General features: G+C 42.0%; 1 protein-coding gene across 3 annotated transcripts in view; it reads right to left on the reverse strand.

Moving 5' to 3' along the window:
- tbc1d22a (TBC1 domain family, member 22a) overlaps window positions 1–27,829 on the reverse strand; it is a 197,461-nt gene that overhangs the window by 104,452 nt on the left and 65,180 nt on the right. For 2 of the 3 annotated variants that reach the window (XR_014600235.1, XM_084050060.1), the window contains exons 7-9: window positions 22,317–22,445; window positions 18,104–18,169; window positions 5,629–5,743 (exon numbers count right to left, since the gene is read on the reverse strand). Coding sequence is in view for 2 of the 3 variants with exons in the window: in XM_084050060.1 (XP_083906186.1) it covers window positions 5,629–5,743; window positions 18,104–18,169; window positions 22,317–22,445 (310 nt within the window). In the remaining variant the exon portion in view is untranslated. Of the gene's footprint in view, window positions 1–5,628; window positions 5,744–18,103; window positions 18,170–18,749; window positions 18,813–22,316; window positions 22,446–27,829 lie in introns of all 3 variants that reach the window. The other variant, XM_084050061.1, reaches the window with a different exon arrangement.

Genomic DNA, 27,829 nt, shown 5'->3' on the forward strand with positions numbered 1-27,829 from the left:
TAAAAAAATATAAGATTAAATATTTGCACACATTTTAATTTTTTTTTTCAAAAATAGCAGATATACAAGCTCATAGCGCGGCACTCGGTGCCACGCTATGAGCTTGTATATCTGCTATTTTTGAATAGCCAAAGTGTAAAATAATGTTTTTTTTAGCTCAAATCAAAAAGTGACACAGCATGCGTTCCAGGTCTTAATGGGTTAAAGGACCATGCCGTTCTGACAAGCATGTAGCTTTGCTTACATGTTTGTCTCAGCTTAGGGTGATATTCTGTAATGACACTGTGATCACAGGCTGTTTGTTCAGGGTGTATTTTGTTCTTACACCATTGTCTGTAAACCATTTAAAAAGCACTGATTAATTTGAGCACAGAGTAAGTCCCTGGAGGAAACAAATGATTAATGAACAAAATTGAAATGTCCGTGACTTAATGTCCACACGTTGTCGTTAGGCCGACATTGACTTAATTATGTAGGTACACACGAAAAACATCACTACCACGATGACAGTGCCAACGGTGCTCTGTGTGTGTGTGTGTGTGTGTGTGTGTGTGTGTGTGTGTGTGTGTGTGTGTGTGTGTGTGTGTGTGTGTGTGTGTGTGTGTGTGTGTGTGTGTCTGTTCGTTTTCCTCGTGAACACACACAGACACAGGATTTGTTTCCTGAACTCATGGAAGAGTAAATGGAGAGAAAAGTAGATGTGTGTGTGTGAGAGAGAGAGGGAGAGAGAGAGAGAGATTGAGAGAGAGTGTGTGAGTGTGAGAGTAAGAGAGAGAGAGAGAGTGAGTGTGTGAGAGAGAGAGAGAGAGAGTGTGTGAGAGAGAGAGAGAGAGAGAGAGTGTGAGAGAGAGAGTGAGTGTGTGTGTGAGAGAGAGAGAGAGAGAGAGAGAGAGAGAGAGAGAGAGAGAGAGAGAGAGAGCACACGTGTCACACTTTCCTGCCACCTTCAAAAAGCAGTAGAAATGACAGACTTATAAAGCAGACTCATTGTGCAGCATCTAAAGAGTCAAATGTGTCTTTCCATCTCTCTCACACCGTCACTTCCATTCTAGGCCTGGAGGAAGGCTGACACTGAGATGTTGTATTTATTAGATATGTCTTTAGGATAAGCACTTTAGATGTATGGAAAAGTAGTATCGAGACTTGGTCTCGATGTCGTGGTGTAAAACAAGTCAACAATCGATGGATTGTGTCTGACGAGAGAGAGAGAGAGAGAGAGAGAGAGAGAGAGAGAGAGAGAGAGAGAGAGAGAGAGAGAGAGAGAGAGAGAGAGAGAGAGAGAGAGAGAGAGAGAGAGAGAGAGAGAGAGAGAGAGAGAGAGAGAGAGAGAGAGAGAGAGAGAGAGAGAGAGAGAGAGAGAGAGAGAGAGAGAGAGAGAGAGAGAGAGAGAGAGAGAGAGAGAGAGAGAGAGAGAGACACCTCAAGGCTGACATCCCAAGGTCTCCATCATGATAATCACACAGAGATGGACTAGTGCATAGACTCTCTGATAATAACCCTCTAACCAGGCAACACTAAGGAACTAACACGGTCTCTGATGTGTGAGCTGAATGTTCAAACATGTTGACATTATTTATTCTCTTCAGACAACAAAGAAACAAAGGAAAACAACAACAACGGGACATGGTCACACCTGATTCGGATGCTATCAATGCATTGAATGGGAGATTATCACGTTTTATCAGACCATTGAATGGGCGAAGTAGGCGACATGCTGACCTACCCGCGATTTATCAGACCATTCATTGGGTGTTATCAAGACATACTGAGCTACCAACGGAGATGATTTAAATAGTTCAGTTTCGGTTTTGGTTGTTTTGCTTTCGGACCATGACGGAGACGCGCAGTCTCAGGCGAGCTGGAGCCCCGCGAAGGACCACCGAGGGAGCTAAAGCGACCGAGTTGCTGTCCCGAGCGGTGCGACGCTCGCCTGAGCCTACTCAGCGCCGTTGGAGTTATGTACCGATAGGCACAGAATCGTAAATATTGTTGTGGGGACTGCTCCGCCTCCAAAGTAGGTCAGTAGCTCCTGATTACGCCCAATGAATGGTCTGACAAATCGCGGGTAGGTCCGTGTATCGTCTACTCGTCACCATTCACTGGTCTGATAAAACGTGATAATCTCCCATTCAATGCATTGATAGCGTTCGAAGCCGGTGGTCATGAAGGGAAATGCTGTGTAAAAAAGGTCTTTGAAACTGCTTGCATCCTCTCTGTGGCCTCAACAAGCCCAGGGTTGTGTTGGGTGTCATATGGCTGCTTTCAGTATTCACACTGGTGTTTACTGGAGCTCTGGCTTGAATGTAAGAGTGGTTAGCGGAACTAGCCTGACTGGCAAACACAGCAAATATTCGGATCACGAAATGTTCGCTTCAAAAAAAATGCATGACGTTCAAATCAGCTTCATTGTGTTTCTCCTTATTTTATTTCCATCTGGAACTTATTTTAACCCATTAAGACCTGAAGCCGATTCTACGGGGTGCTCCTTCCATTCCGACATCTCACCACTCCGACTAGTGGCTTCCGCGTGCGGTTAAGGTTAGGGTTAGGGTTAGGTATAGGGTTCGTCAAGGTCGGAAAGACGACATGTCGGAAAGGAGAAATGCACCCCGATTCTACATGTCTCCTAAATCCCAACAGTATTCTGAAAAAAACGTATGTTTCTATATCAGTGGTGCTCAATCTTTTTCATGTCAAGGACCCCCAAAATAGTATGTATTTGGCCACGGACCCCCATCAAAATATGTTGTTTCAGGGACCCCCAGAAGCAAAGATTTGAGTTACAAATGTTCGCTTAAAATATATATATATATATCTATACATATATATTCAAAGATTTGCACACAATTTCACGATTTTTCTAAATAGCAGATATACAAGTTCATAGCGCGGCACTGAGCTTGTAGATCTGCTATTTTTTTAATAGCCAAAGTGTAAACTAACGCTTTTTTAGTTCAAATCTAAAAATGACACAGATGCGTTCCCGGTCAGTAATGGGTTAAGGCAAAAGCATCAATCTACAGCAACACAGTCATTTAATCTTGATCCATGTAAAAAAAACACACACACATTTCTAGTCTGAGAAGTTTGTAATGTGTACAAGAAGTGTGAAGCAGTCAGAAAGAAGCACACTTCTTTCTTTTTTTGTTGTGGCTGCACTTTCAAAAAGGCCAAAAACTGAGTAGTCATGAAAGAGCTGCTGGGTGTTATTCAAATCCCTCTGAAAGCAAAGTGAAATATAGCTGCATCCAGTCTGTCTCATCACTCCAGAGACAAACACATCACAGTTCAAAGCACCGGTGTTAGTCAACACAGCCAGAGCATCAGAATAGAATCTTTACCCCCCATGTAATAGGATAAAGGCATGCTAGCCCATTAAGACCTGGAACGCATCTATGTGACTTTTTTTTTAGCAGATATACAAGCTCATAGCGCGGCACCGAGTGCCGCGCTATGAGCTTGTAGATCTGCTATTTTTGGGAAAACGTGAAAATGGGTGCAAATCTTTGTACATATATATATTTTTAAGCGAACATTTTAACTCAAATCTTTGCTGTTTAGCAGAACAGTTTTTTTTGAAAAAATGTATGTTGCTATAATATCAGTGGGATCTCAAACCTTTTTCATGTCAAGGACCACCAACATTATATGTATTCGGCCGCAGACCCCCATCTCAAAACATGTTGTTCCAGGGACCCCCAGAAGCCAAGATTTGAGTTAAAAATGTTCGCTTTAAAAAATAAATTTTGAACAGCCAAATAAATCTTAAATTGTGAGCTTGTAGATCTGCTATTTCTGTGAAATCGTGAAAATGTGTGCAAATCTTTGAATGTATTGTTTTAATGCCAACATTTATTAACTCAAATATTTGCTTCTGGGGAGGGGTCCCTGGAACAAGATATTTTGAGATGGGTGTCGGCGGCCAAATACATATCATTTGACATGAAAAACATGAAAAAGTTTGAGAACCACTGATATAGAAACACACTTTTTTTTCTTCTCCAGAATACTGATTTAGAAGACATTGGTAGAATGGGCTTCAGGTCTTAAGGGGCTACACACGGCTATATCTTATGTCTGACGTTGCATTCTTTTATGCCGACTACCTTACAGTACATAAGGACGTCATCTTTCCGCACATTAGCCTCACTTAACCACATGAACTCTAGTGTCTGTTCTGGGCGTGTTATATCAGGCCAACGGTCTGCCAACATAGGCCAACATTCGGCAAAAACAGCAGATGAAAATGAAAATACCTTTATCGCCTTTGGGGATATGTTCTGTCCCTGCCTTCTAGTCAGACTAAATTAAATACATGCATTTCAGGGAGGGGGAAGTGTCTGATATGTGTTTGATATTTACTGTATGCTGGATAATCAACACAATTTCACAATGTAATTAACCCATTAAGACCTGAGGCCGATTCTAGAAATGTCTTCTAAATCTTTTGTTTCATGTCAAGGACCCCCAAAATGATAGGTATTTGGCCGCTGACCCCCATCTCAAAATATGTAGCTCCAGGGACTCCCAGAAGCAAAGATTGGAGTTAAAAATGTTCGATTTAAAACACATACAAATATATATATTCAAACATTTTCAAACATTTTCACGATTTTTCAAAAATAGCAGATCTACGATCTACGCTATGAGCTTGTAGATCTGCTATTTTTGAATAGCCCAAAGTGTAAAATAATGCTTTTTAGCTCAAATCAAGAAGTGACACAGATGCGTTCCAGGTCTTAAAGAGTTAAGAATGTAAATGAACCGCATTAACCCTGGCTTCTCTATAAAAATGTTCCATTTCAATTTTTTTCAAAAATAGCAAGCTCACAACATGTCGTGATGCGACACATTCTGAGCGTGTAGATTTTGCACACTTCCAGTTTGTGTCAAAGAACAAAGTATATAGGGGTGTACTATAAGTGTTTAAGACAATTCTCCCCCTTGTGTTTTTTACCAGGTTGTAACCTGGTCTACATCTACACTCGCTAGTCGTGACTTTTGCGGCACTTTTTTCCTCATTGGCTGGTCCTTTAGCCAATGAGGGCTCAATGTCCTCTCAGAATATGGGATCCAAAGACGACCGACAATACTGTGTTCGGCCACTGTATGTATCTCTATGGTCTGTGGCGCTGTTCCTCATTTGGCTTTTCAACGTTGCCATGTTTAGTGAGAGAAATAAGCAACCAGGTCTAGGAAAACAAGCCCAAAAGAAGCAACTCACCAACCCTGTACTGATGAAAATCTGCAAATAGACTACATTTAAAATAAACGTGCACTAGAACTTTCAATATATACTTGAAATGTCTTTAGTATCAGTTTTGGCTCATTGATTTTTTTACATATTGATATTGGAGAAAACACGAGAGAAAGAGGGAGAGAGAGAGAGAGAGAGAAAAATAGAGAGAGAGAGAGAGAAAGAGGCAGAGAGAGAGAGAGAGAGAGAGAGAGAGAGAGAGCGTATGAGTGTTGTGTGAGCATGAATAATAATAATTGAATATGAGTGCATAAGAGAGTCGGAGATGGAGAGAAAGAGATGCGGAAGAGAAAGACACGGAGGGCAAGACAGAGATGGGGGGAGGGGGAGGGGGGGGGAGGGGGGGGGGGGGGGGCTGTGCCACCACTTACCGATGTACTCGAAGACGTAGACGACAAAGAACGGCGTGACGAGGTCGTTGATGCCCTGAACGTAACCGCTGGCGGGGTGACGGATCGCCCAGATGAACAGGATCCTCTCAAAGATCTGACACACACACACACACACACACACACACACACACACACACACAAAAAGGGACACAGTGTCAATGCACAATTACAGCACTAACACACCAACGCAATTTGTTTAACCCATTGAGAACTGAAGCCGATTCTACATGTCTCCTAAATCTCAACAGGTTTCTGAAAAACGTATGTTTCTATATCAGTGATGCTCAATCTTTTTCATGCCAAGAACCCCCAAAATGATATGTATTTGGCCGCGGACCCCCATCAAAATATTTTGTTCCAGGGACCCCCCAGAAGCAAAGATTTGAGTTAAAAAATGTTCGCTTTAAAAAATATATATATTCAGAAGATTTGCACACATTTTCACGATTTAAAAAAAAATAACAGATCTACAAGCTCATAGCGCGGCACTCGGTGCCGCGCTATGAGCTTGTAGATCTGCTATTTTTGAATCGCCCAAAGTGTAAAATAATGCTTTTTAGCTCAAATCTAAAAATGACACAGTTCCAGGTCTTAATGGGTTAACATATGCTAACATACAGACTAGTTCAGATAACATTGTATTGGTTAAAATAAGTTGTGGATCTAAATAGAATAAGGAGAAGCACAGTGAAGCATGCTGATCTGAACGTCATGGCGGTGTTGAGCTGGAAGTGACAACGTGTGTAGATTTGGTAAAGCGAGTAAGCCATGAGCACGAGGGAGATCATGAACATTGTGTGAGTGACAGTACATGCATGCTGAGCTGCTGTTACAGGAAAACACACACAGAGAAACCCCTCCAAACCCCCTCACAAGCTCAGTCTCAAAACGGAGGCCTGTTTGTGTCTCCACCAATCACAGTCTCTCAGCTGACGGTCCCATTCCTTTGGGCTATGGGATGGCCTGCAGCCAGAGAAGGGGTAATGTTTGTAGTATGTTGGCTCACACAGCCCGATGGAGAGAGAGAGAGAGAGAGAGAGAGAGAGAGAGAAGGACGGTGTGAAGCATGTTTAAGTTACTGCAGTGCTTTTTTTCTAAACTAAAATGTTTCCATTTACATATTTTAGTGTAGGCCAACTGTTTTAAAGGGATTCTAAGCAACATTAAGCCTAAATTAAAAAAAAAAATATATATATATATTTTGCATTTTTCCCGCTCTATCAGCCACTATATAATGATGCTGGGGTGTTTTCCTGCATTGAAACACAGTCCTCTCTCTGAAATCCGTATTTTCCCTACTGTTTATGTTTGTCCGGGGCGTAAATTAACGCACGCATGTGCGCGTCCGTGTCCGTGTCAACTTTTTACTTTCGGTTTTAAAACGCTCTCAAACTTCTTTTTTGAGGCACAGAATTTACTTTTAAGATAGCGTTTGGATAGAATTTAGTTGTTTAACTTCATATATGTGGTCAATTTATCATGAAAGAGCCTATTTAAAAATACAAATTCAGAGAACCAGCAGGGGCGGGCAGTAACACGCATTGGATCCGAATAAAGCAACCTATTTTCGGCATGGCCCCTTCAGAAGTCCGCTTAACTCTATGGAAGTCCCTCCTGCGTCACCCCCTGGTGGTCGGGGAAACGAACTGCTGGAGGCGCGGTGTTTGTTTATCTTCTCCTGCCGTCAATCCCTTTAAGTTTAATACAAGTAATACAACGTGACGTCTGGACGCCATCTTGAATGAGATTCAAAACGGAGTAGCCCTGTGTACCGGTAATTAAAATCAGGTGTGTCTGGTCTGGAGGAACATGCAGCTATGGAAATCACACAGGTGAATGAGATCATGATTGATATTTATCCATAAGTTCTTGCCTATATCATCACGCAGTGTTTATCTATTTTTTTTCACATCTATTGTTAGGCATGTCCGTATAATACTCTAAAAGTGTGAAAAACACATTTGTCATTTAATTACGTCTTTAAAGACATCGTGAAATGTCTTGTGTGTCTCGCTCAGGGTGAGGGAGAGAGAGAGCGAGGGTAGTGTTGATTGAAGCACCTTTATCCCATTAAGACCTGAGGCCATTCTTGAAAAAAAAAAAAAAAAAAATGTTCAAGACTTTTCAAAAATAGCAGATCTATAGACGGGTTTCCTGTTAGTAAACATGAGAGGAATATGACCGCGCAGAGGAGGGGGAAGCCTATGGGTGCGTTTGGAAATTACGCACCGGAGCACACTCGCCTATTAGTTTGTATTGGCCAGTGCGCTCACTGCCGCTCAGGGCTGTATTTTCGAACGCGCCTTTCACCCGGGCATGCGCAGATTGCGCATTCTGCTCTGTGATGACGTCGCGCGGAAATCCGTCTATAAGCTCGTAGCTATGAGCTTGTATATCTGCTATTTTATAATAGCCAAAGAAATCTAAAGTGACACAGATGCGTTCAAGGTCTTAATGGGTTTTGTTACTCCACGCATTGCTTATTTCTCACCTCAAATGCTTTCAGAGACGCATTTTAATGTAGGGATACCGTTTACGTTTTAAACGAGAGCATTTGTAATGCACAGACTAGCAGAACCAAGTCTATTAACCAACTCTATAATGAGAAACAGCTGCGTGTGGAGTAACATGAGCTATGGGAATCACACAGGCGAATGAACGCAGTATATTTATTAAAAAAATGGATGTCTTTAATAAATAGAAAATAGTTCTGTTTGTATTTATATTTACTTGTTTGCTTGTGCAATGTATAATTCAAGTTAAACGTCATTTTCATATATTGAAGTTGAATAACCTACACTAAAATATATCAAAAAGTAATTTGTGCCTTATGTGTTTGTTCATAGGTTTTTCAAATTGATTGATAAGTATTACTTATTTATACATTTTACAAAATAGCGGTCAAACCATTGGTAGTCTGGTTTCAGTCAGCCTTTAACCCATTGAGACCTGAAGCCGATTCTATATGTCTCCTAAATCTCAACAGTTTTCTGAAAAACGTATGTTTCTATATCAGTGGTGCTCAATCTTTTTCAAGGACCCCCAAAATTATATGTATTTGGCCGCGGACCCCCATCAAAATATTTTGTTCTAGGGACCCCCCAGAAGCAACGATTTGAGTTAAAAATGTTTGCTTTAAAAATATATATATTCAAAGATTTGCACACATTTTCACACATTTTCAAAAATAGCAGATCTACAAGCTCGTAGCGCGGCACTCGGTGCCGCGCTATGAGCTTGTAGATCTGCTATTTTTGAATAGCCCAAAGTGTAAAATAATGCTTTTTAGCTCAAATCTAAAAATGACACAGTTCGAGGTCTTAATGGGTTAACGTCACAGTGGAACTGGCCTGTGCCCGGGCATATGTTGTGCATTGGCTGGCTTTGTGATAAAGGACGATGATGAATAGATCATTTTAAAGTGATATTTCACTTTGGTAGAAGAACATTTTCATTTTTCACACGTACACGTACACGCACACGCACGCACGCGCGCGCACGCACACACACACACACACACACACACACACACACACACACACACACACACACACACACACACACACACACACACACACACACACACACACACACACACACACACACACACACACACACACACACACACACACACACACACACACACACACACACACACACACACACACACACACACACACACACACCGCCTTGGGGAGTTGCTGTCACCGCCAGCATTATTCTTACTGTGCCCATATGAAGTTTAAAGCTATATTTCACTTTAGGAGCGTTTTTTATTTATTTATATTTTTCTCCTCCACTTTTCTGCACTCAGCAGCAGTCAACCGCCAACATTAACTGTCAACACCCAACTTTATAAACACCCCACCCCTCCCACCACGGTTCTCAACACTGCTTAACGCATTAAGACCTGGAATGCATCTGTGTCACTTTTTCATTTGAGCTAAAAAGCATCATTTTACACTTTGGCTATTCAAAAATAGCAGATCTACAAGCTCATAGCACGGCACCGAGTGCCGTGCTATGAGCTTGTAGATCTGCTATTTTTGAAAAAAACATTATTTTTTAGCAAATCTTGAGATGTGAGTTACAAAAGCGAACATTTGTAACTCACATCTTTGCTTCTGGGGGAGTCAACAGTTTTTTGAAAAAAACGTATGTCGGCATAATATAGTGGTTCTTTTTTCCATGTCAAGGACCCCCAAAATGACATGTATTTGGCCGCGGACCCCCATCTAAAAATATATGTTCCAGGGACCTCCAGAAGCAAGCTTTAAAACAATATATATTCAAAGATTTGCACAAATTTTCACAATTTAAAAAAAATAGCAGATCTACAAGTGCCGCGCTACGAGCTTGTAGATCTGCTATTTTTGAATAGCCCAAAGTGTAAAATAATGCTTTTTTTTTAGCTCAAATCAAAAGGCGACAGAGATGCTTCTTCAGGTCTTAAAGGGTTAAAAGGGCAGATTACCTTAAATTCAATCTCGGAGAAACCACCAAATGACCAGTATCTACAGTACCTCCTTTCCATCTGTGTTTTCAGAGTGAATCTGTTTCTTTAGGCTTGTGTCTTTGTTGAATGAATCTTAGTTGCCATGAACTAAAAGCCTGGCTGTGATACATGAACTTCCTAAAGCAAAAAAAAAAAAAAAACAGTGAAACCAGGAGGGGGGTTTTCTGAACGCTGTTAGAGCACTGATTGTGGACATGGTCAAAAAAACTAAAAAAGGAAAACATAAGACAATAAGTGTTATGACACTGCCTCTATGCTTGATCACTTGTTCTCGTTTGATAAGTGCTGCTCATGATACGGTATGTATATATGAATGATATTTGCACATTGATTGATCCTGCTGCTTTGTACATCTGCAAATGGTCACGCTGCTAATCATAAGTTACTGTGCCCGTCTAAAGGCCAGTCCACACACACCAATGATTTGCAGAAAGAAAAGCATGTGTAGTGTCACCGGAAAGTCACAGGACGTTCATGTGACATAACTGAGTGTCCTGTCCACACATAGGATGCGGTGTACCTTTATTAACACATCGGGTGCCGATCACGGTCTGAACCGTGTGTTTACATAGTGACGGTCTGAACCGTGATTTCAGTCTTTTTTTTTTTTTTTTTCGTTTTTCTCCGCACGGGCGGGGCTAGAGCAGCTCTGGGAGTACCCATTATGATCTTGAGAAGGAAGGGCCAGATAGATCACCAGAAACAAAAACATGGCTTCCATCCGCTTCCTGTCTATTTCCTTCTTTAAAACGCCTGTATCTCCGAATCCGTTTCCGGTGGTGAAAACCGGTCATGCGCGATCTCCCCCCGTTGTAACTCGCAAGTGAAATGTTATGGTTCCAGGCTGTAGCCAGGGTCATCGCTCAACGTGAAAGGATTCTTTTTTTTTACGTGGATTTGCTCGTCGCGGAGTCTAAAGCTTTAAACAGTAAAGCGCAGTCAATGGGGAGAATGCTGGCACCCAACGTAAGTTGTTATGAAAAAATGCTGGCACCCGATGTGTTAAAATCACATGTTGATGACCGTAGACGTCTGAGCTTCTTGGAAAACTTGCTGAAATTAGAATTCAAAGTTAACTATTCTTGCGTGATTGAAACGTGTATAAATCTCTCTCTCTGCTTTTCAAATGATTTATTCTGGTTCGCAGCACGAGGCAAACGTGAGTGTGTTTATTTGCTTCTGCGGTATTTGGAATAAGTTGCATATAAATTGCCCTGACGTTTAAAATGGAGACGTAAAGAATTCAGACATTCAGGTTCCTCTGAGTACATCTTTTTACCAACTCGTCAAAAACCTCATCTTACCCGTCAAAAATAAACATATTTAAAAAATGCTGATTTATGTTTGTCTGCCGGGGGCTTTGGAGCTCGCTGCATATGGGACGCACGGAATACTTTCAAAAGATAGCAGTGGCTTTAACCCTTTAAGACCGGGAACGCATCTGTGTCCTTTTAAGATTTCATTGGCTATATAAAAATAGCAGATATACAAGCTCATAGCGCAGCACTGAGCTTGTAGATCTGCTATTTTTTGGAAAATCGTGTCCCTGGAACAAAATATGTTTAGATGGGAGGGGGTCCGCGGACAAATACATATTATTTTGGGGGTCCTTGACACAAAAAGTTTGAAAACCATTGATAGTAATAATGAGCAACATGAGTAAAAAAAATATATAAAAAAAAACTTTAGGAATTTTTTTTAACAAGATTTACAAGACATTTGTAAAATTTTGAGTTTATTTTTTTAGTGAATTTGGAAAAAGATGAGTTAAAAACTTTCGCTTTAAAAAAGTTTATATATATATTCAACCTAAAGATTTGCACACATTTTCACAATTTATTAAAAAAAAATAGCAGATCTACAAGCTCATAGCGCGGCACTCGGTGCCGCGCTATGAGCTTGTATATCTGCTATTTTTATACAGCCAAATAAATCTTAAAATGACACAGATGCGTTCCCGGTCTTAAAGGGTTAATTCGCCGAGGAGGAGAGAAAATAGTTAGGGAGCGAAGTAAAATTTTAAACTAGAAAACACAAATAACTTTTCCACAGATGAAACGCTTTAAGCTGCACTAGGCAACTTTCCACTTCTACCCCGGATTTGAACCTGGTTTCCTGTACCAGCGCTGAATTATTTTTTTTGTTATCATTGAGCTAATAGAGCCTGCCTGCTTGCTCAGGGGATAAATGTAATCTTGACCGTCAGGTCATAATGCGTGTCAGATCCTGTGTCTAGGTGAGATCTAAATGTCTCAATAGAAGAGCAGTGACACAAAATGCAACCACACCAATTATATAAGTTATATTGTACTAGACCATACCCGGTGAAGGGCGCAGGAAAGTAGTTGCAAACTTGGGGTTAATGCACGTCCTGTCGCGCGGTTTCTCCCCCGCGCGCGTCCCGTCGTGGCGCCCCCCCCCTCCTCCCCCCCGTGGGTCCCGTCGCGGCACCCCCCGGCCCGTGGTCACCCATCCCCACGGGCGGATATATATATATATATATATATATATATATATATATATCAGCACGGAGAATGTAGAGCCATATGAAATCCGTTTTATTTTTTTCCCAATTCCGTTTTATTTTTTCCCAAATTCTGTTTTTTTTTATTTTAATATTTCTGAATTCTGTATTTTGCTTTTTATGCTCATTTTTACCATTAAAAAAGTGTCTGGTAAGTGGAAATGAATAAATGTTCAAGATATAACAGTCCATACATGGCCCTTGTTGTGTTATACGCAAAAATGTTCCCAAAATAATTCGGTCTAATTCGGTCTGAGCATGCGCAAAATGGCGTCGCCCATGTATTATTGTTTCTATCGTCTTTCTAAGACTATTTCTACGTGGATTTTACTGTTTATAAAGTAGGATGTGGCCATGCAAAATGGTGGTGTCCCGTGGATTTGTAAAAAATCGCGGTAAAAAAAAAAAAAATACCACGATTTTTTTTTTTTTTCCAAATTCTGCAATATTCCGTGTTTTATTCCAATTCCATTTTTATTGGTCATTTCCGCGATTCCGTCCGCGATTCCGTTAACACGGATTTCATATGGCTCTAGGAGAATGGCGTAGGCATGTTACTGCCCCCCCCCCCCCCGCCCCCCCCCTCGCCCCGGGTCCCGTCGCAAACACACACACACACACACAGATCCGTAACGGCCGATCGACACCAGCCTGGCTTTTCAAAGCGAGCGTGTGCGTACAGCGCGTTTGTTTAGATCCAAGTGATTTTCAATGATAGCAGCTACACCAGGCGCGCGGATATGCGAGTCGCACATATGCAGACTTTTAAAATAGGACTGGGTCTAAAAGTGCGCGTGTGCGTATGTGCATCGTGTGTGCGTGTGTGACTGTGTGCGAAAAAAAGTCTGGTGTGTTTACTTTCCACAGAAAGAATTGTACTCGGAGAGTGGGCGGGGTCTATGGTGCAGCGTATGTGTTGCCATGTCCGCCTATTGTAAGCGCTTTAGTGGCAATATTGGTGGTATTGTGTTTTGGCGTTGGTTGTGAAAGTGCAGGTGGGTGTGGGGACGCGTTGTGAGCTTGTAGATCGGCTGTTTTCCAAGAGGCAAGGTATATGTGTGGCGCTTCGTTTGGCCTTCTTTTCATAGACCTCGTTGCTTGTAGGGTTCGTTTAGCTTGGCCTTGTTTTCATAGACCGTGCTGCTGCTTCTCTCGCGAAACCTGGCAACGACGCATGTGCAGTTTGATCAAGAGTCCACCCAAGACAGCTACCTACCACCGTGAGGTTACTACAATTATAGTAGGATTAACATACTCTACCATACAGATTGGACTAAATTACATTGTATTCATTGAAAAGAAGTTTACATAGTGCGGCTTTAAATTAAATATCTATCTACCGCAATATAAGCAAACTATAAAAGTCAATTATAAAGTTATGTAATTGAACCACTTCAGTAGCCTGGTTCCACACCATAGACCCCGCCCACTCTCTCTGAGTGGACTGTCTCTTGGCGGAGGTGGGCGTGGGGATCCCTTAGGATTGGTTTAGGGAATTTCTAATCCCCTCCCCCTTGTAATCCCCGACACTGGAGCCAATGTCAGACTGAAGCTCCACGCAGCTTCAGTCTGATAATCAGGCTACCACTTCAGCCTTTTATGATTTATGGAAAAAAACAGCCGATCTACAAACTTGCAAGGGTAGATGTGATGCTTATGTTAAAAAAAGATTAAAGGTTCATAACACGTCGACTGCATGCTTGGTACAAGGAAGAGCGGTAGAACAGAGGTCAGGGGCTGGTCATTGTACTTCAATAAAGCTCTTTCTCTACTCCCCTTGACTGTTCTGTCTGTCTGTCTGTCTGTCTGTCTGTCTGTCTGTCTGTCTGTCTGTCTGTCTGCCTGTCTGCCTGCCTGCCTGCCTGCCTGCCTGCCTGCCTGCCTGCGTGTGTGCGTGCGTGTGTGTGTGTGTGTGTGTGTGTGTGTGTGTGTGTGTGTGTGTCTGTCTGTCTGTCTGTCTGTCTGTCTGTCTGTCTGTCTGTCTGTCTGTCTGTCTGTCTGTCTGTCTGTCTGTCTGTCTGTCTGTCTCTGTCTGTCTGTCTGTCTGTCTGTCTGTCTGTCTCTGTGTGTGTCTCTGTCTGTCTGTCTCTGTCTGTCTCTGTCTGTCTGTCTGTCTGTCTGTCTGTCTCTGTGTGTATCTCTGTCTGTCTGTCTGTCTGTCTGTCTGTCTGTCTCTGTGTGTATCTCTGTCTGTCTGTCTGTCTGTCTGTCTGTCTGTCTGTCTGTCTGTCTGTCTGTCTCTGTGTGTGTCTCTCTGTCTGTCTGTCTGTCTGTGTGTTCCATGTACTGTATTCGATGTGATACATTGTGAGCTTGTAGATCAGCTATTTTCCGCGCGGGGCACCGTCATACGACAGAGTCCCAACCCCCCCCCCCCCCGGCCAGCTCATTAGTCGTCCTCTTCAGCCGGTGTGGGCTCTCTCTCTCTCTGCCTGTCAGCGGTGCTACAAGACCTTCCCCAAAAAAACACTCAACGTAACCCCCGGTAACTTGGCGTGGGTCTGACTTAATGGCAGTACTTGGCAAACTAAAGCCCTGTTCGGGGGAGTCACTGAACCCTGCTGAGGAAACCGTTTCTACGCCTAATGCTGGGCAGCACACCTCAGCACTTTATTTAATAAAGTGCAATTTTCAAGTGCTATGTCTGTATTTACTTTTTGTCCCTCTTTTTGTTTTTTTTGCAGGGGGGGGCGTTTAGCTGATGCTTCTATCCACGGCAGTGTTGATTTTGACAGCAAATTATGATTGAGTTTTAGTCATGAATCAAATTCCATTCAGTTTCAGTCTTTTAGACTTAGTCGACTAAGTATCATAAGATTATAGTCGACTAAATCTACAGTTGATTATAGTCGACTAAAATGTATGTTGGCGGTGCCGTGATGACGTCGTAATGGCTGATTTTACACTTGGTTGCATGCTGAAAATAGCCGATCTACAAGCTCACAACGCGTCGCAGCGCGACGCATTGTGAGCTTGTAGATCCGCTATTTTCAGAGCGCAACACCCGAGCGCAACCAAACATACTGGATCTCTTCTCCACTCGTCCCTCCCTAACATTTTATTTGTTGACGAAATTGTCAATATATTTGATTTGTCAAATATATTATTAAATATATTATTAAATATATTTGAAAAAAAGGTAGTCGGCCAACATTTTTCGTCACAGTTTTAGTCGAAGAAAACAACACTGATCCACGGCAACGCAAAAGGAGTACGCCGGTAGCAAGATGTTTCCTACACGTCTATGACATTTTGATCCTTTGTGTGCTAACTTCTTTCCAAATAGTCTTGTGATCAATATTATGTATTCATTCATTCATTCATTCATTCATTCTTAGGAGTAGGGAGGTGGTCTCCCTACTCTTCCATTGAGAAATATAGACCCTAGGGGTGGGACGATATATCGTGATATATCGATACTTTATCCCGCGATAAATAATCAATATTCATTTTTTAAAAATCGATATAAAAAAATAATAATAATGTTTTTATTTATTTTAGTTTGTGATACGTTGTTTTTCCAACTCTGTATTTGTGTAAGGATGATTTTTAACTGTTTGGTGCTATTTTATGTGTTTATGAATTGAATACAAGGACTATCGTGATATATCGTTGGTGAAATTTCTTGCAATATATAACGAATATCGTGATATCGCAATATATCGAATCTTGTCGAATATTGTGATATATATATTGTTATTGTGGGCCTAATATCGTGATATATATCGTATCGTGAGGTACCCATATCGTCCCACCCCTAATAGACCCCGGTGTCGGGTAGACACCTACTGGTTGACATACGTGTAGTACTGCCTGAGGCTCATAAGCAATATCTGCTATTGTCTCTTGCACGAGCGGTAGAAATTAGGTCTCCGCGGGGTTCGCATGGCGGAAAGGACATGAATCGTACAGATTGCAGCTTTAAACGTGCCCCATAGTATTCCCCCCCACACACGCTTTGGTTGAATTGCAGTGACTAATTCATTAAAAGACAAAAACCCCCTTTGAGAGAAAGTTGCGAGAGCGTTAGCCATGCAAAATGTAAGCCGGCGTTTACGTTTCCCCATGTCTGCGTAATGAGCGCATGCGTGCACAGCGCAGCAGATGAGAGAGCGTGCATGTGTGCCACAGTGCATGCAGAATGCAACAGCCCAGGGTTTTCCCTGCATATCAGCGTCTCACACAAACACCCGCCCTGAATTATTTTGGGACGACAAATCTGAATCCACATTCAGTATGCAAAACGCTCAGTAATAAATGCTATTAGATTGTACAATGCAATATCGTCAGCGTCAATGTAACTCTGATGTATTTACGTCGGAGTTAAAGGTAGGGTAAGTGATTTGCGTTGGTTAAAATAAGTGTTAAATAGCGATATATTCTGATAGTAATCATTGCTATAGAGTGTTTGTTCAGTAAAAGGAGTCTCCTTGTCTCTCCACCTCTTTATAAAACAGAAAATGCATTTTCGTTTCAGTTTCATTTCCAGAGAACCCAATTTCTAGAGAACTCAATCAGGATACAGATTAAACAAGTGAAATGTGAAGTGATGACACTAAGAAATGAGCAAACAAAATTGGAACTGGAACACTATACAAATGAAGCTTAAAAATGGGTACTTTCTCCTGATTGGCTGAGATTTTGACACCTAACGAAAAATGTATTTTCTGTTTATTAAAGAGCTGGAGAGACGGGGAGACTCCTGTTACTGAACAAACACTCTATAGCAATGATTACTATCACAATATAGTGCTTTAACCTTTAAAAAAAAAACTTTTTGTTTTAACCAAAACATATCACTTACCCTACCTTTAAATTAACACTGAAGAATTTGCAGTGTAGTCATTTTAAAGTTACGCAACACATGTGTGTGGTTTGTGACTATTGATCGATTATGATGATCAATCATGTGTCCTTACAGCAAATGTGCCCGACCCTCAATCTCTGTGTAAAAGAGAAGGAATAACAGGATTTAGAAATCACTTAAAGCCTCTAGACTTGAGTTGGCTTTGTGTTTTTTTCCGTCAACATCAAATCTCTTTGCCAAGAATAGCCAATCTACAAGCTCATAGTGAGCTTGTAGATTGGCTATTAGTGTTTCCCCCAGAATATGGATACTGGGGTTCAAGTTGTTAAAAGCCTTATCGCGATATACAAACCAAATGCCCTTATGGGTATTTTTACCAGCTTGCAAAGCTGGTCTAAGAAGAGACATACCTACTAGTCATCATTCGACAGATTACAGATTTGCATTCGACAGATTTGCGTGATTGGCTGTCCTTTAAGCCAATGGGGATACTTTCCCCTTTCCCATACTCTGAACGGTGTGGGTGTGGGTGTGTGTGTGTGTGTGTGTGTGTGTGTGTGTGTGTGTGTGTGTGTGTGTGTGTGTGTGTGTTTCAGTGAAATCTCACCTCCTGGACAGAAGCTTGTTGAAAGAGGGGGATAAGGGGATTAGTTCTCGGTATGTCAATGTGAATCTGCAGAGAGAGAGAGACACAGAGAGACAGAGAGAGAGAGAGAGAGAGAGAGAGAGAGAGAGAGAGAGAGAGAGAGAGAGAGACAAACAGAAGCACAGAGCGGGTGAGCACATACAGTATCTGCACATCACAAAGTGACAGGGGGGAGAGAGAGAGAGAGAGAGTTAGTGGATCTGGCGTCTGATTGGAGGCAGACGTTGGTGGGATTTGAAGCTCTGAACCGGGCAGGCGTTACGTTACGTGTCTGTCCATCGTTATGTGAAGGAACCACTTAGAACCCTCTGCGTTCTTTGTCCACCTTTGGCCACCGATTCAGAGCCTCAACCCCACGGACAAGCAGACGGACGGACGGACAGATGGACGGACACGTTGACTGGAAAACAGGCGGACGCAGAGATGCAGCGCAGGCCTGGTGCCAAGGCAACACGTGTGTGTGTGTGTGCGTGTGTGTGTGTGTGTGTGTGTGTGTGTGTGTGTGTGTGTGTGTGTGTGTGTGTGTGTGTGTGTGTGTGTGTGTGTGTGTGTGTGTGTGTGTAGTGTACTACATCTGCAGTCCAGTCCAGTCCGGTCCGGTTCTTACCTCCGTCACCTTTGGCTGTAGCACCAAACTCTCGGGACTCATCCTAGGAATGTCTATGTGGATCTGACAGCAGTATGGGAGAGAAGTGTGTCAGACACACACACACACACAGTAGACAGGAGGACATACAGACACACATACACACATGTGTGTGTATGCACACACAGACACACACACAGTAGACAGGAGGGCATACACGCACGCACGCACGCACACACACACACACACACACACACACACACACACACACACACACACACACACACACACACACACACACACACACACACACACACACACACACACACACACACACACAAATGCGTATGCACAAACACACACAGTAGACAGGAGGGCATACAAACACACATGTGTATGCACACACGCACGCACGCACGCACGCACGCACGCACGCACGCACGCACGCACGCACACACACACACACACACACACACACACACACACACACACAAATGCGTATGCACAAACACACACAGTAGACAGGAGGGCATACAAACACACATGTGTATGCATGCGCACACACACACACACACACACACACACACACACACACACACACGGATATACAAGACAGACATAAACAAAGATGTATACAGGGAACATAATCTCTAACTGGATAGGTCTGGTTCATGATGGAAATAATGTGTATGATCAAAGCTTTCATCTCCCACTGTCACATCAAAGGGAATGCCAGTTCAATGAAGACAGACAAACACAAACAAACAAACAAACACCCCCACACACACACACACACACACACACACACACACGGGCCAGACGACAGTCAACATATTCATGTTTTGCATATTGTTTTGTTTGTTTGTGTGTTAACCCATTGAGACCTGGAACTGTGTCATTTTTAGATTTGAGCTAAAAAAAAAGCATTATTTTCCACTTTGGGCTATTCAAAAATAGCAGATCTACAAGCTCATAGCGCGGCACCGAGTGCCGCGCTACGAGCTTGTAGATCTGCTATTTTTGAAAAATCGTGAAAATGTGTGCAAATATTTGAATATATATATATTTTTAAGCGAACATTTTTTAACTCAAATCTTTGCTTCTGGGGGGTCTCTGGAACAAAATATTTTGATGGGGGTCCGTGGCCAAATACATATCATTTTGGGGGTCCTTGACATGAAAAAGATTGAGCACCGCTGATATAGAAACATAAGTTTTTCAGAAAACTGTTGGGATTTAGGAGACATGTAGAATGTAGGCTTCAGGTCTCAATGGGTTAAGCGATTCCCACCACCTTTCAGCTGAAAATGTAACGCTCCCGGGCGCTGGTTTTAGGTTTGTGTACGTGCCTGTGTACTGTACGTGCAAGGTTTAAAATGCATGGCGTTTTAAACCACTTGACAACAAGGCGGGCACACATGTCACCGCTTCTGACAGCCTTTACTGTACCGTACCGGTTAGCAGGCAAGCTAACGACTAACCCCCTGGATAGCAGGCCTATGACATTCATGATACATAGTTGGCAGTTAACTCATTGAGTGCCATTGATGCATTTCACATGTTTTTAAATTAAAAAAAACAAAAACAAACGTTCAGAACCCAAGATATCATCATTTGAAGATTTGCTGCTCCATTCACTTCTTGTTTAACTTATTACTGAAAAAGGCTGTATCTCGGCTCCTGAGCACTTTTTTTTTGAGTGGTGCCGAAGGCAACCACTCCTATACGTGGCTTTGTCTGTGTGTCCGTATGTCTGTGTGTCCGTATGTCTGTATGTCCGTGTGTCCACCAAGCTAACATTGGTCAAGCATCACGTGACAATACGTTGAAAGGGTGTGCTTTGATTGGCTAGCTTGACGCAAGACGAAATAGAGCCCTATAAATAGGTGTGTCACTTTGAAACATTGTTCACATGTTTCAAAGTCACATCAGTGCCATCAGCCAAGTTAACATTGGACATGTTAGCTTGGCTGATTGAACATGTTAGCCAAGCTAAGCAAGGCACCACTCACTTCACACAGGGTGTGATTTTTACTATGTATTTTTCAATGTTATTGTGTTATTTTCAAAAGGCAGACAATTAATGTCAACCAGGTCCAATGACCTTGTTGACATTTATGAAACCACACAGTGCAACCCTCAGTGATTAGCACCCATGAGGGGATCCATTATACTGGAGATAAATATTCTGTGACTACTTGAAAAAGGTATAGAAATAAAAAAAATTGCTGGCACAGTTCGCAATTATTTTTTTATTTCATTGGCACTGAATGAGTTAACCCATTGCATGCCAATCACGTAGATCTACGTGAACCTATTTATAGCCGCCACGTGCCAATCGCGTAGATCTACGTGAAGTGAAAAAAAATTCAAAATAAAAGTTTTTTTTTTTTTTTGGTCCAATTTGACCCAAAGACCAAGGATATATGATTTATCGAATATATAGGGGTCTATCCACTTCCTTTTTAACTTAAAACTTAAAAAATATTCATCTCTGCTCCTAAGTACTTTTTTGTTTTTCAATGAAAAATCTCTGGCACTGGCTAGAAATTTTCAGAAATAATCTCTGGCAGTTAACACATTGGGTGTCAGGTTTTTTAAAAAACAGAGTACACTGAGTGCCAGGGTTTTTTAACCATTTTTTAGGAGCCGAGATACAGGCTTTTGAAGTCATAAGTTAACCAGAAAGTGGATTGGAGTCAAAATCTTCGGAAAATGATATCTCCTGGTGCTTAGGAGGTAAAAAAAAAAAAAAAAAATGAAAAAAAAAATGTTTGATTTTTTTTTTTTTTTTTTCAATAACCGTATATATACGGTTTTGGCACTCCGTGTAAGTATTGCAAAAAACGTATATATACGGTTTTGGCACCCAATGTGTTAAAGGGTTAACAAATGGGGAATAAGACTTTTTCTTTGTTTCTTTTTTTTTGGGGGGGGGTGAGTCGATGTAAATATTTCCATTATCAAATAACGTGTGTGTGTGTGTGTGTGTGTGTGTGTGTGTGTGTGTGTGTGTGTGTGTGTGTGTGTCTCGTCCCACACACACAAATGACATGATTATGCAGAGTGATTTAATTAATTGGTGGACGCTCAATTGACAATTTTCAGAGCCGTCACAGCCCCACAGACACACACACTCAGACAGACAGACAGACAGACAGACAGACAGACAGACAGACAGACAGACAGACAGACAGACAGACAGACACACTCAGACAGACAGACAGACAGACAGACAGACAGACAGACAGACAGACAGACAGACAGACACACTCAGACAGACAGACAGACAGACAGACAGACAGACAGACAGACAGACACACTCAGACAGACAGACAGACAGACAGACAGACAGACAGACAGACACAGACAGACAGACAGACAGACAGACAGACACACAGACACACTCAGACAGACAGACAGACAGACAGACAGACAGACAGACAGACACACTCAGACAGACAGACAGACAGACAGACAGACAGACAGACACACTCAGACAGACAGACAGACAGACAGACAGACAGACAGACAGACACACACACTCAGAAAGACAGACAGACAGTGGGGGTGTGGTGATGTCGTTACCTGTCTATATGTGTCTTGGTGATGCTCGTCGTTTCTTGAGTCATAGTACTGCTCGATGAAGCCAAAATACTCCTGTCTTTTCCTCTGTAGAACGCTCTCTCTGCGCTCTGCGTTGGCCGGGAGGTAACCCTGAACACACACACACACACACACACACACACACACACACACACACACACACACACACACACACACACACACACACACACACACACACACACACACACACACACACACACACACACACACACACACACACACACACACACACAGAGCTCAGTTACTACTGTATACCTGTGAGTCAAGAACGTATTTGTGTGTCCGTGGATAATCGCTCAAACTTCTGCACCGTTAGTGTCATTTTCAGAGCTTCTGGTGTTTAGGCCTGTCACAATTATTACAATTTTTTTTTAGCTGATCTAAAAGCTCACAACGGGTCGCATCAAGACACTTTGTGAGCATGTCGAAAAGACAATAAGGCGACGCGTCGTGTGGGCTTGTAGATGGACAATGTGTGTGCGTCATCGTTGTGCGACAACTTATAAAGTAGAGCTAAATCAGTCAAATAATCTTTCAGGTTGATTCAATGATGACATTTGAAATGGAAAAAAAAAGAACAGAAACAAAAAGCTTCTCGATTAATAGGAAAAGTCATCGATAGAATAAGCTAACTGATAGTTGCAGCCCTTCTGTTGAGTGCTGTTGAGTGGGGTCTTCAACAGGGGGTCCGGGACCCCTAGGGGGTCCTCAGAGCTACTATAGGGGGTCCGCCAAATCTCTGTGTGATTTAGTTTTTTTTACATTAATCACTTGAACCCTACAATTCCTTTTCTGAGGGGAACCTTAGCCGAAAATAGCAGATCTACAAGCTCTCAACACCTCGCAGATCGGCTATTTTTGGCAAAGAGGCTATAGGTGTAGAGGGGAAAAATAGAAGTAAAAAAAAACTTTAATCTGAAACACAATTTTATACAATATAAAGTAGGGGGTCCCTGCTTCATCTCTCTCTCAGCTAGGGGGTCCTTGGCCTGAAAATGTTGAAGACCCCTGGTCTAGTGTTTAGTGGTTCTTCTGGGCCCGTCACTGGAGCTGCACTTGCAGTTAACTGGTTAATCTATTCTAGATATTCGATTACTTAAAAAAAAAAATACCAATTTTTATTGATACATAATCGTCTGATTGCAAATAGTTGAGATAATCGCAATTATTCATCGTTTTCCATTTATCGTTTGCATGTTGAAAGATTTCCATACATTTTCTAATGTATAAAAGCAGAAATATCTGATCTACAAGCTTACAACGATTTTGTTTTAGAAGTATAAAACGATTAAATATGTCAGTAATGTCTTTGCATATTCGGTGTTATTCATCATATCTGCCCTGTGCAATGTTTTGATAACGAAGCCTAAAAGGCCAAAGAGAAATGTCATTTGTACTCATGTTCAACGGCAAAAACACAATTCAATTGTTAATCGCAATTGTTTGTGTGACAATTAATCGTCAACTTAACACCTTAAGACCTGAGGCCGATTCTTACTAATGTCTTCTAAATCCCAACAGTATTCTGAAAAAACACATATTTCTATAATATCAGTTGTTCTCAAACTTTTTCATGTCAAGGACCCCCAAAATGATATGTATTTGGCCGCTGACCCCCCCCATCTCAAAATGTGTTGTTCCAGGGACCCCCCAGAAGCAAAGATTTGAGTTACTAATGTTTGCTTTAAAACAATATATATTCAAATATGTGCACACATTTTCACAATTTTTCAAAAATAGCAGATCTACAAGCTCGTAGCGCGGCACTCGGTGCCGCGCTACGAGCTTGTAGATCTGCTATTTTTTTAATAGCCAAAGTGTAAAATAATACTTTTTAGCTCAAATCTAAAAAGTGACAGAGATGCGTTCCAGGTCTTAATGGGGTTAGATGTTGTAATCGCCACAGCCCTACTGGTGTTAGGGCCAAAGCGTTTGAAAATTGTGTCTGCCTCAAGAGGCTTAACTTTCACCCAAATACACACACACACACACACCTGAGTCCTGACCAACACACACACGTTTTGTTCGTGAAACCAAGTATAAAGTGACAAGTTATTTCTCATCATAAAATGCAGTCCACACAGCATGAACGACAGATGCATACATATTTTATAAACAGGTGTGCCTCGGCGCGGGCGGGCATATCCAATTTCAGCTTCAAAGCGATGTGTTAATAATCACCACATCACGGCCTTCTGTGTTCACTGCAGTTTAAAAGGTAGAACTTGGCACAACACCACCAATGCATTTATTTTTCAAACCAACAGTTTTGATTAACAAAATCTGCTTTAAAACTCCACGTTAACACATTGACTGCCATAGACGCAGATCTACGCTCTATTGAATTAATCCGCGGGGCTGCCAGATGTGCGTTCTGCGTTCTATATTGTTTAATTGTGGTTTAATAGACGATCGCGCCGTTTTCTGTACATTCCGAGATCAGGTTCCCTTTCCACTCACTTCCGACTCACACGGATGAAAAATCATTGTGTTCCGTTTGCGGTTTTGGATTGAGAAATGAGATTTTTAGGCAAAATAGGGCAAAACACAGGTTTTCACACGGTATGAAAAATTAACGGAGAGCTCCGGGTGTATATGCCTTTACTCTGGATGACGAACAGTTATCGTTGTTGTGTATAGACGAATCCACAGACGCGCAACCTATAGCTGCCTGTAGCGATTTTAATGGATATAACAATTCTGTGACCGGTTGAAAAGGGTTATAAAACACAAATCGCTGGCACTGGGGTGAGTGCATTATGAATAAACTCTGGCAGTCAATGTGTTAAGTGACACACGCTATAGACATGATAGACAATGCGTTTCAATATTGCCACAGGAATGGATTGGTGTTTTTCTGTGATCTCTTCCCAGACGAGACATTCATTCCTTTTGAAACACTCAATGCAGATCATAATATACCCAGATCCCATTTCTTTAGGTTTCTTCAAATCCGCAGTTTTACCCAGAAAATGTCGTCCTCATACCCTTACATGCCACCCAGAAATGAACTGGATGTCATTTTGGAATTCGGTCCCTTCGCAAAAAAAAACGTGTGTCTGTGATATATGCTTTGATAGGGGACCTAAAACCAGTAACTTGGGACAGAGTGAGAACTGCCTGGGAGAGGGATCTGGGTGTTGAGCTTCCTGAGGAGATGTGGCAGGACAGTCTACTACGTATTCACACTTCTTCAATGTGTATACGCCATGGTTTAATTCAGTTTAAGGTACTACACCGGCTTCATTATTCAGGGGAGAAGCTGGCCAGACTCTTTAACATCCCAGAACCTGGCTGCCCGAGATGCAGCCAGACCCCAGCTTCACTGGGCCACATGTTCTGGACGTGCCCCTCCCTCAAGACCTACTGGAGACGAATATTTGAAGTATTCTCCCATATGTGTGGAAAAGCAATAACTCCCTCTTTCCACACGGCCATTTTTGGCATAACTCCCCCTAAACGTACAGTCACATCTCCACAAGCAAACGCTTTGGCATTTGCCTCCTTATTAGCTCGTAGACTGATTCTCTTAAATTGGAAGTCCGATAAAGCACCCTCTTTCTCGCAATGGCTAAAAGAAGTCTCGTCTTTCCTACCTCTTGAGAAACTCAGGTATAGAGTGCGTAGAGCCCGCAACAACTTTATTTTAGCTTGGAGTCCCTTTGTTGATTTTGTTGAAGAATGTTCCTTTAACTAAAACTGTTCAGTTAATTATTATTATTATTTTTGTACATATTTTATCTGTGTCCGACTTGTGATGTGAAAAACTGTCCCTGTTATCCTGTTATATAGAATGAGGAGAGGTATCTCTGTCTAGAATTGTGAAAATTGTGTTTTGATTGTAATCTTGTCCCACTGCTTTGTTTTTTGTTTTTTTGCTTTTTCTTTGGAGCCTAAGGGGAGAGGGGGGGGGGGGGTATATTGTATGAAATGCTATACATTTGTATGTGTATACACGTGTATGTAACATAAAAACTGTAAAATAAAGTTGTAAAAAAAAAAAATGCACAAATGCGCGCACACACAACATACACACATTTATGTTTGCACATTCAGGCTTATGCAAGACAGAGGCAAGACAAGCCGAACTGCACCGCGCGCTCCAAAGACTATTAAAATGCAGGTCTCTGGCCACACAAAGGCATTCACAAAGTAAATGACTCCACAAAACACCACTGACAGGACGCCGCTGCACAGAACGATCAAAGGGGCATTGTTCCCAAAAATGACAGCGTTTCACAGTGAAAAACTATTCATCTTCTCCCAAACACGGCAGGAAAACGTTTTTTGAAGTGTCTATCAAAATGCCAAATTGAACAATGTTAGGGTAGTGGTAGGACAGCGTCACGCTTCACTTTCTGTTCCATTTAGATCCGTGCTTTTCAAACTGTTTGTGTCCGAGGGACATGGTTAAGTAAACCTCTCAAGGCGCGCCTGTGTTCACTGTGACATGTGCCGATCGACATGCTCAGAGTGACTCACATTTGACGTGTTCTGAGCTTGAAGTAATTTTCTTTTCTTGGTAATTCTTTTACACCTATTTCATGAAAAAGTAACGGTTTTGAACAAGGTTTCCACAAAACGACGGCGATATGCATTAGGCCACAGACCCACATTGGACTTTTTTTTTCTGGAATGCCCATATCCTATGTAAAATCCTCATTGGTAAAGGTCCATCTGGTTCCATTTGTTCACTCTCACTAGCTACAGACCTGTAGGGTCCATTTGGTTCCCAACTACCAATCATTTAGCTCTCTCACCTGGCGCAGGGACCTTGAGACTGACAGTGTGGACTGACATGGAAACAGCTGGAACAGAAGGCCCAGGATAGAGGACTCTGCCGGACTGTAGTCAACGACCCAACGAAAAGGAGCGATAGGCATAGGTAAGTAAAAGTAAGTCTGCGCGCACACACACACACACACACACACACACACACACAATGACGCCATGCGTGTACTTCTTGGAGCCACTCTTCATAACAAAAGGACACGAGGCTCAGGTTATGTGCACATCTCCCTTAACCCTTTAAGGCCTGAGGTTCCGATTGTACACAATGTAGAAACTGTTTTTTTGAAAATATATATGTTGCCATGTCACCGGCTCTCAAACTTTTTCAAGGACCCCAAAATGTATATGTATTCGGGCCGTAGACCCCCATCTCAAAATATATTGTTCCAGGGACGCCCCAGAAGCAAAGATTTGAGATTTTCCCCAATGTTCTCGATTTTTCAAGAATAGCAGATCTACAAGCTTGTGACATGAGCTCGTAGATCTGCTATTTTGTAATAGCCAACGTGTAACATGCTTTTTTTTTTTAGCTCAAATCTAGAAATGACACAGATAGAGAGGACAAACACATACAGTATGTCTTCATACAGTAAGCTAGAGAGGACAAACACATACAGTATGTCTTCATACAGTAAGCTAGAGAGGACAAACACATACAGTATGTCTTCATACAGTAAGCTAGA

Source organism: Gymnoscopelus microlampas (assembly GCF_963454915.1).
Source record: "Gymnoscopelus microlampas genome assembly, chromosome: 23".
In the NCBI taxonomy this organism is placed as follows: Eukaryota; Metazoa; Chordata; class Actinopteri; order Myctophiformes; family Myctophidae; genus Gymnoscopelus; species Gymnoscopelus microlampas.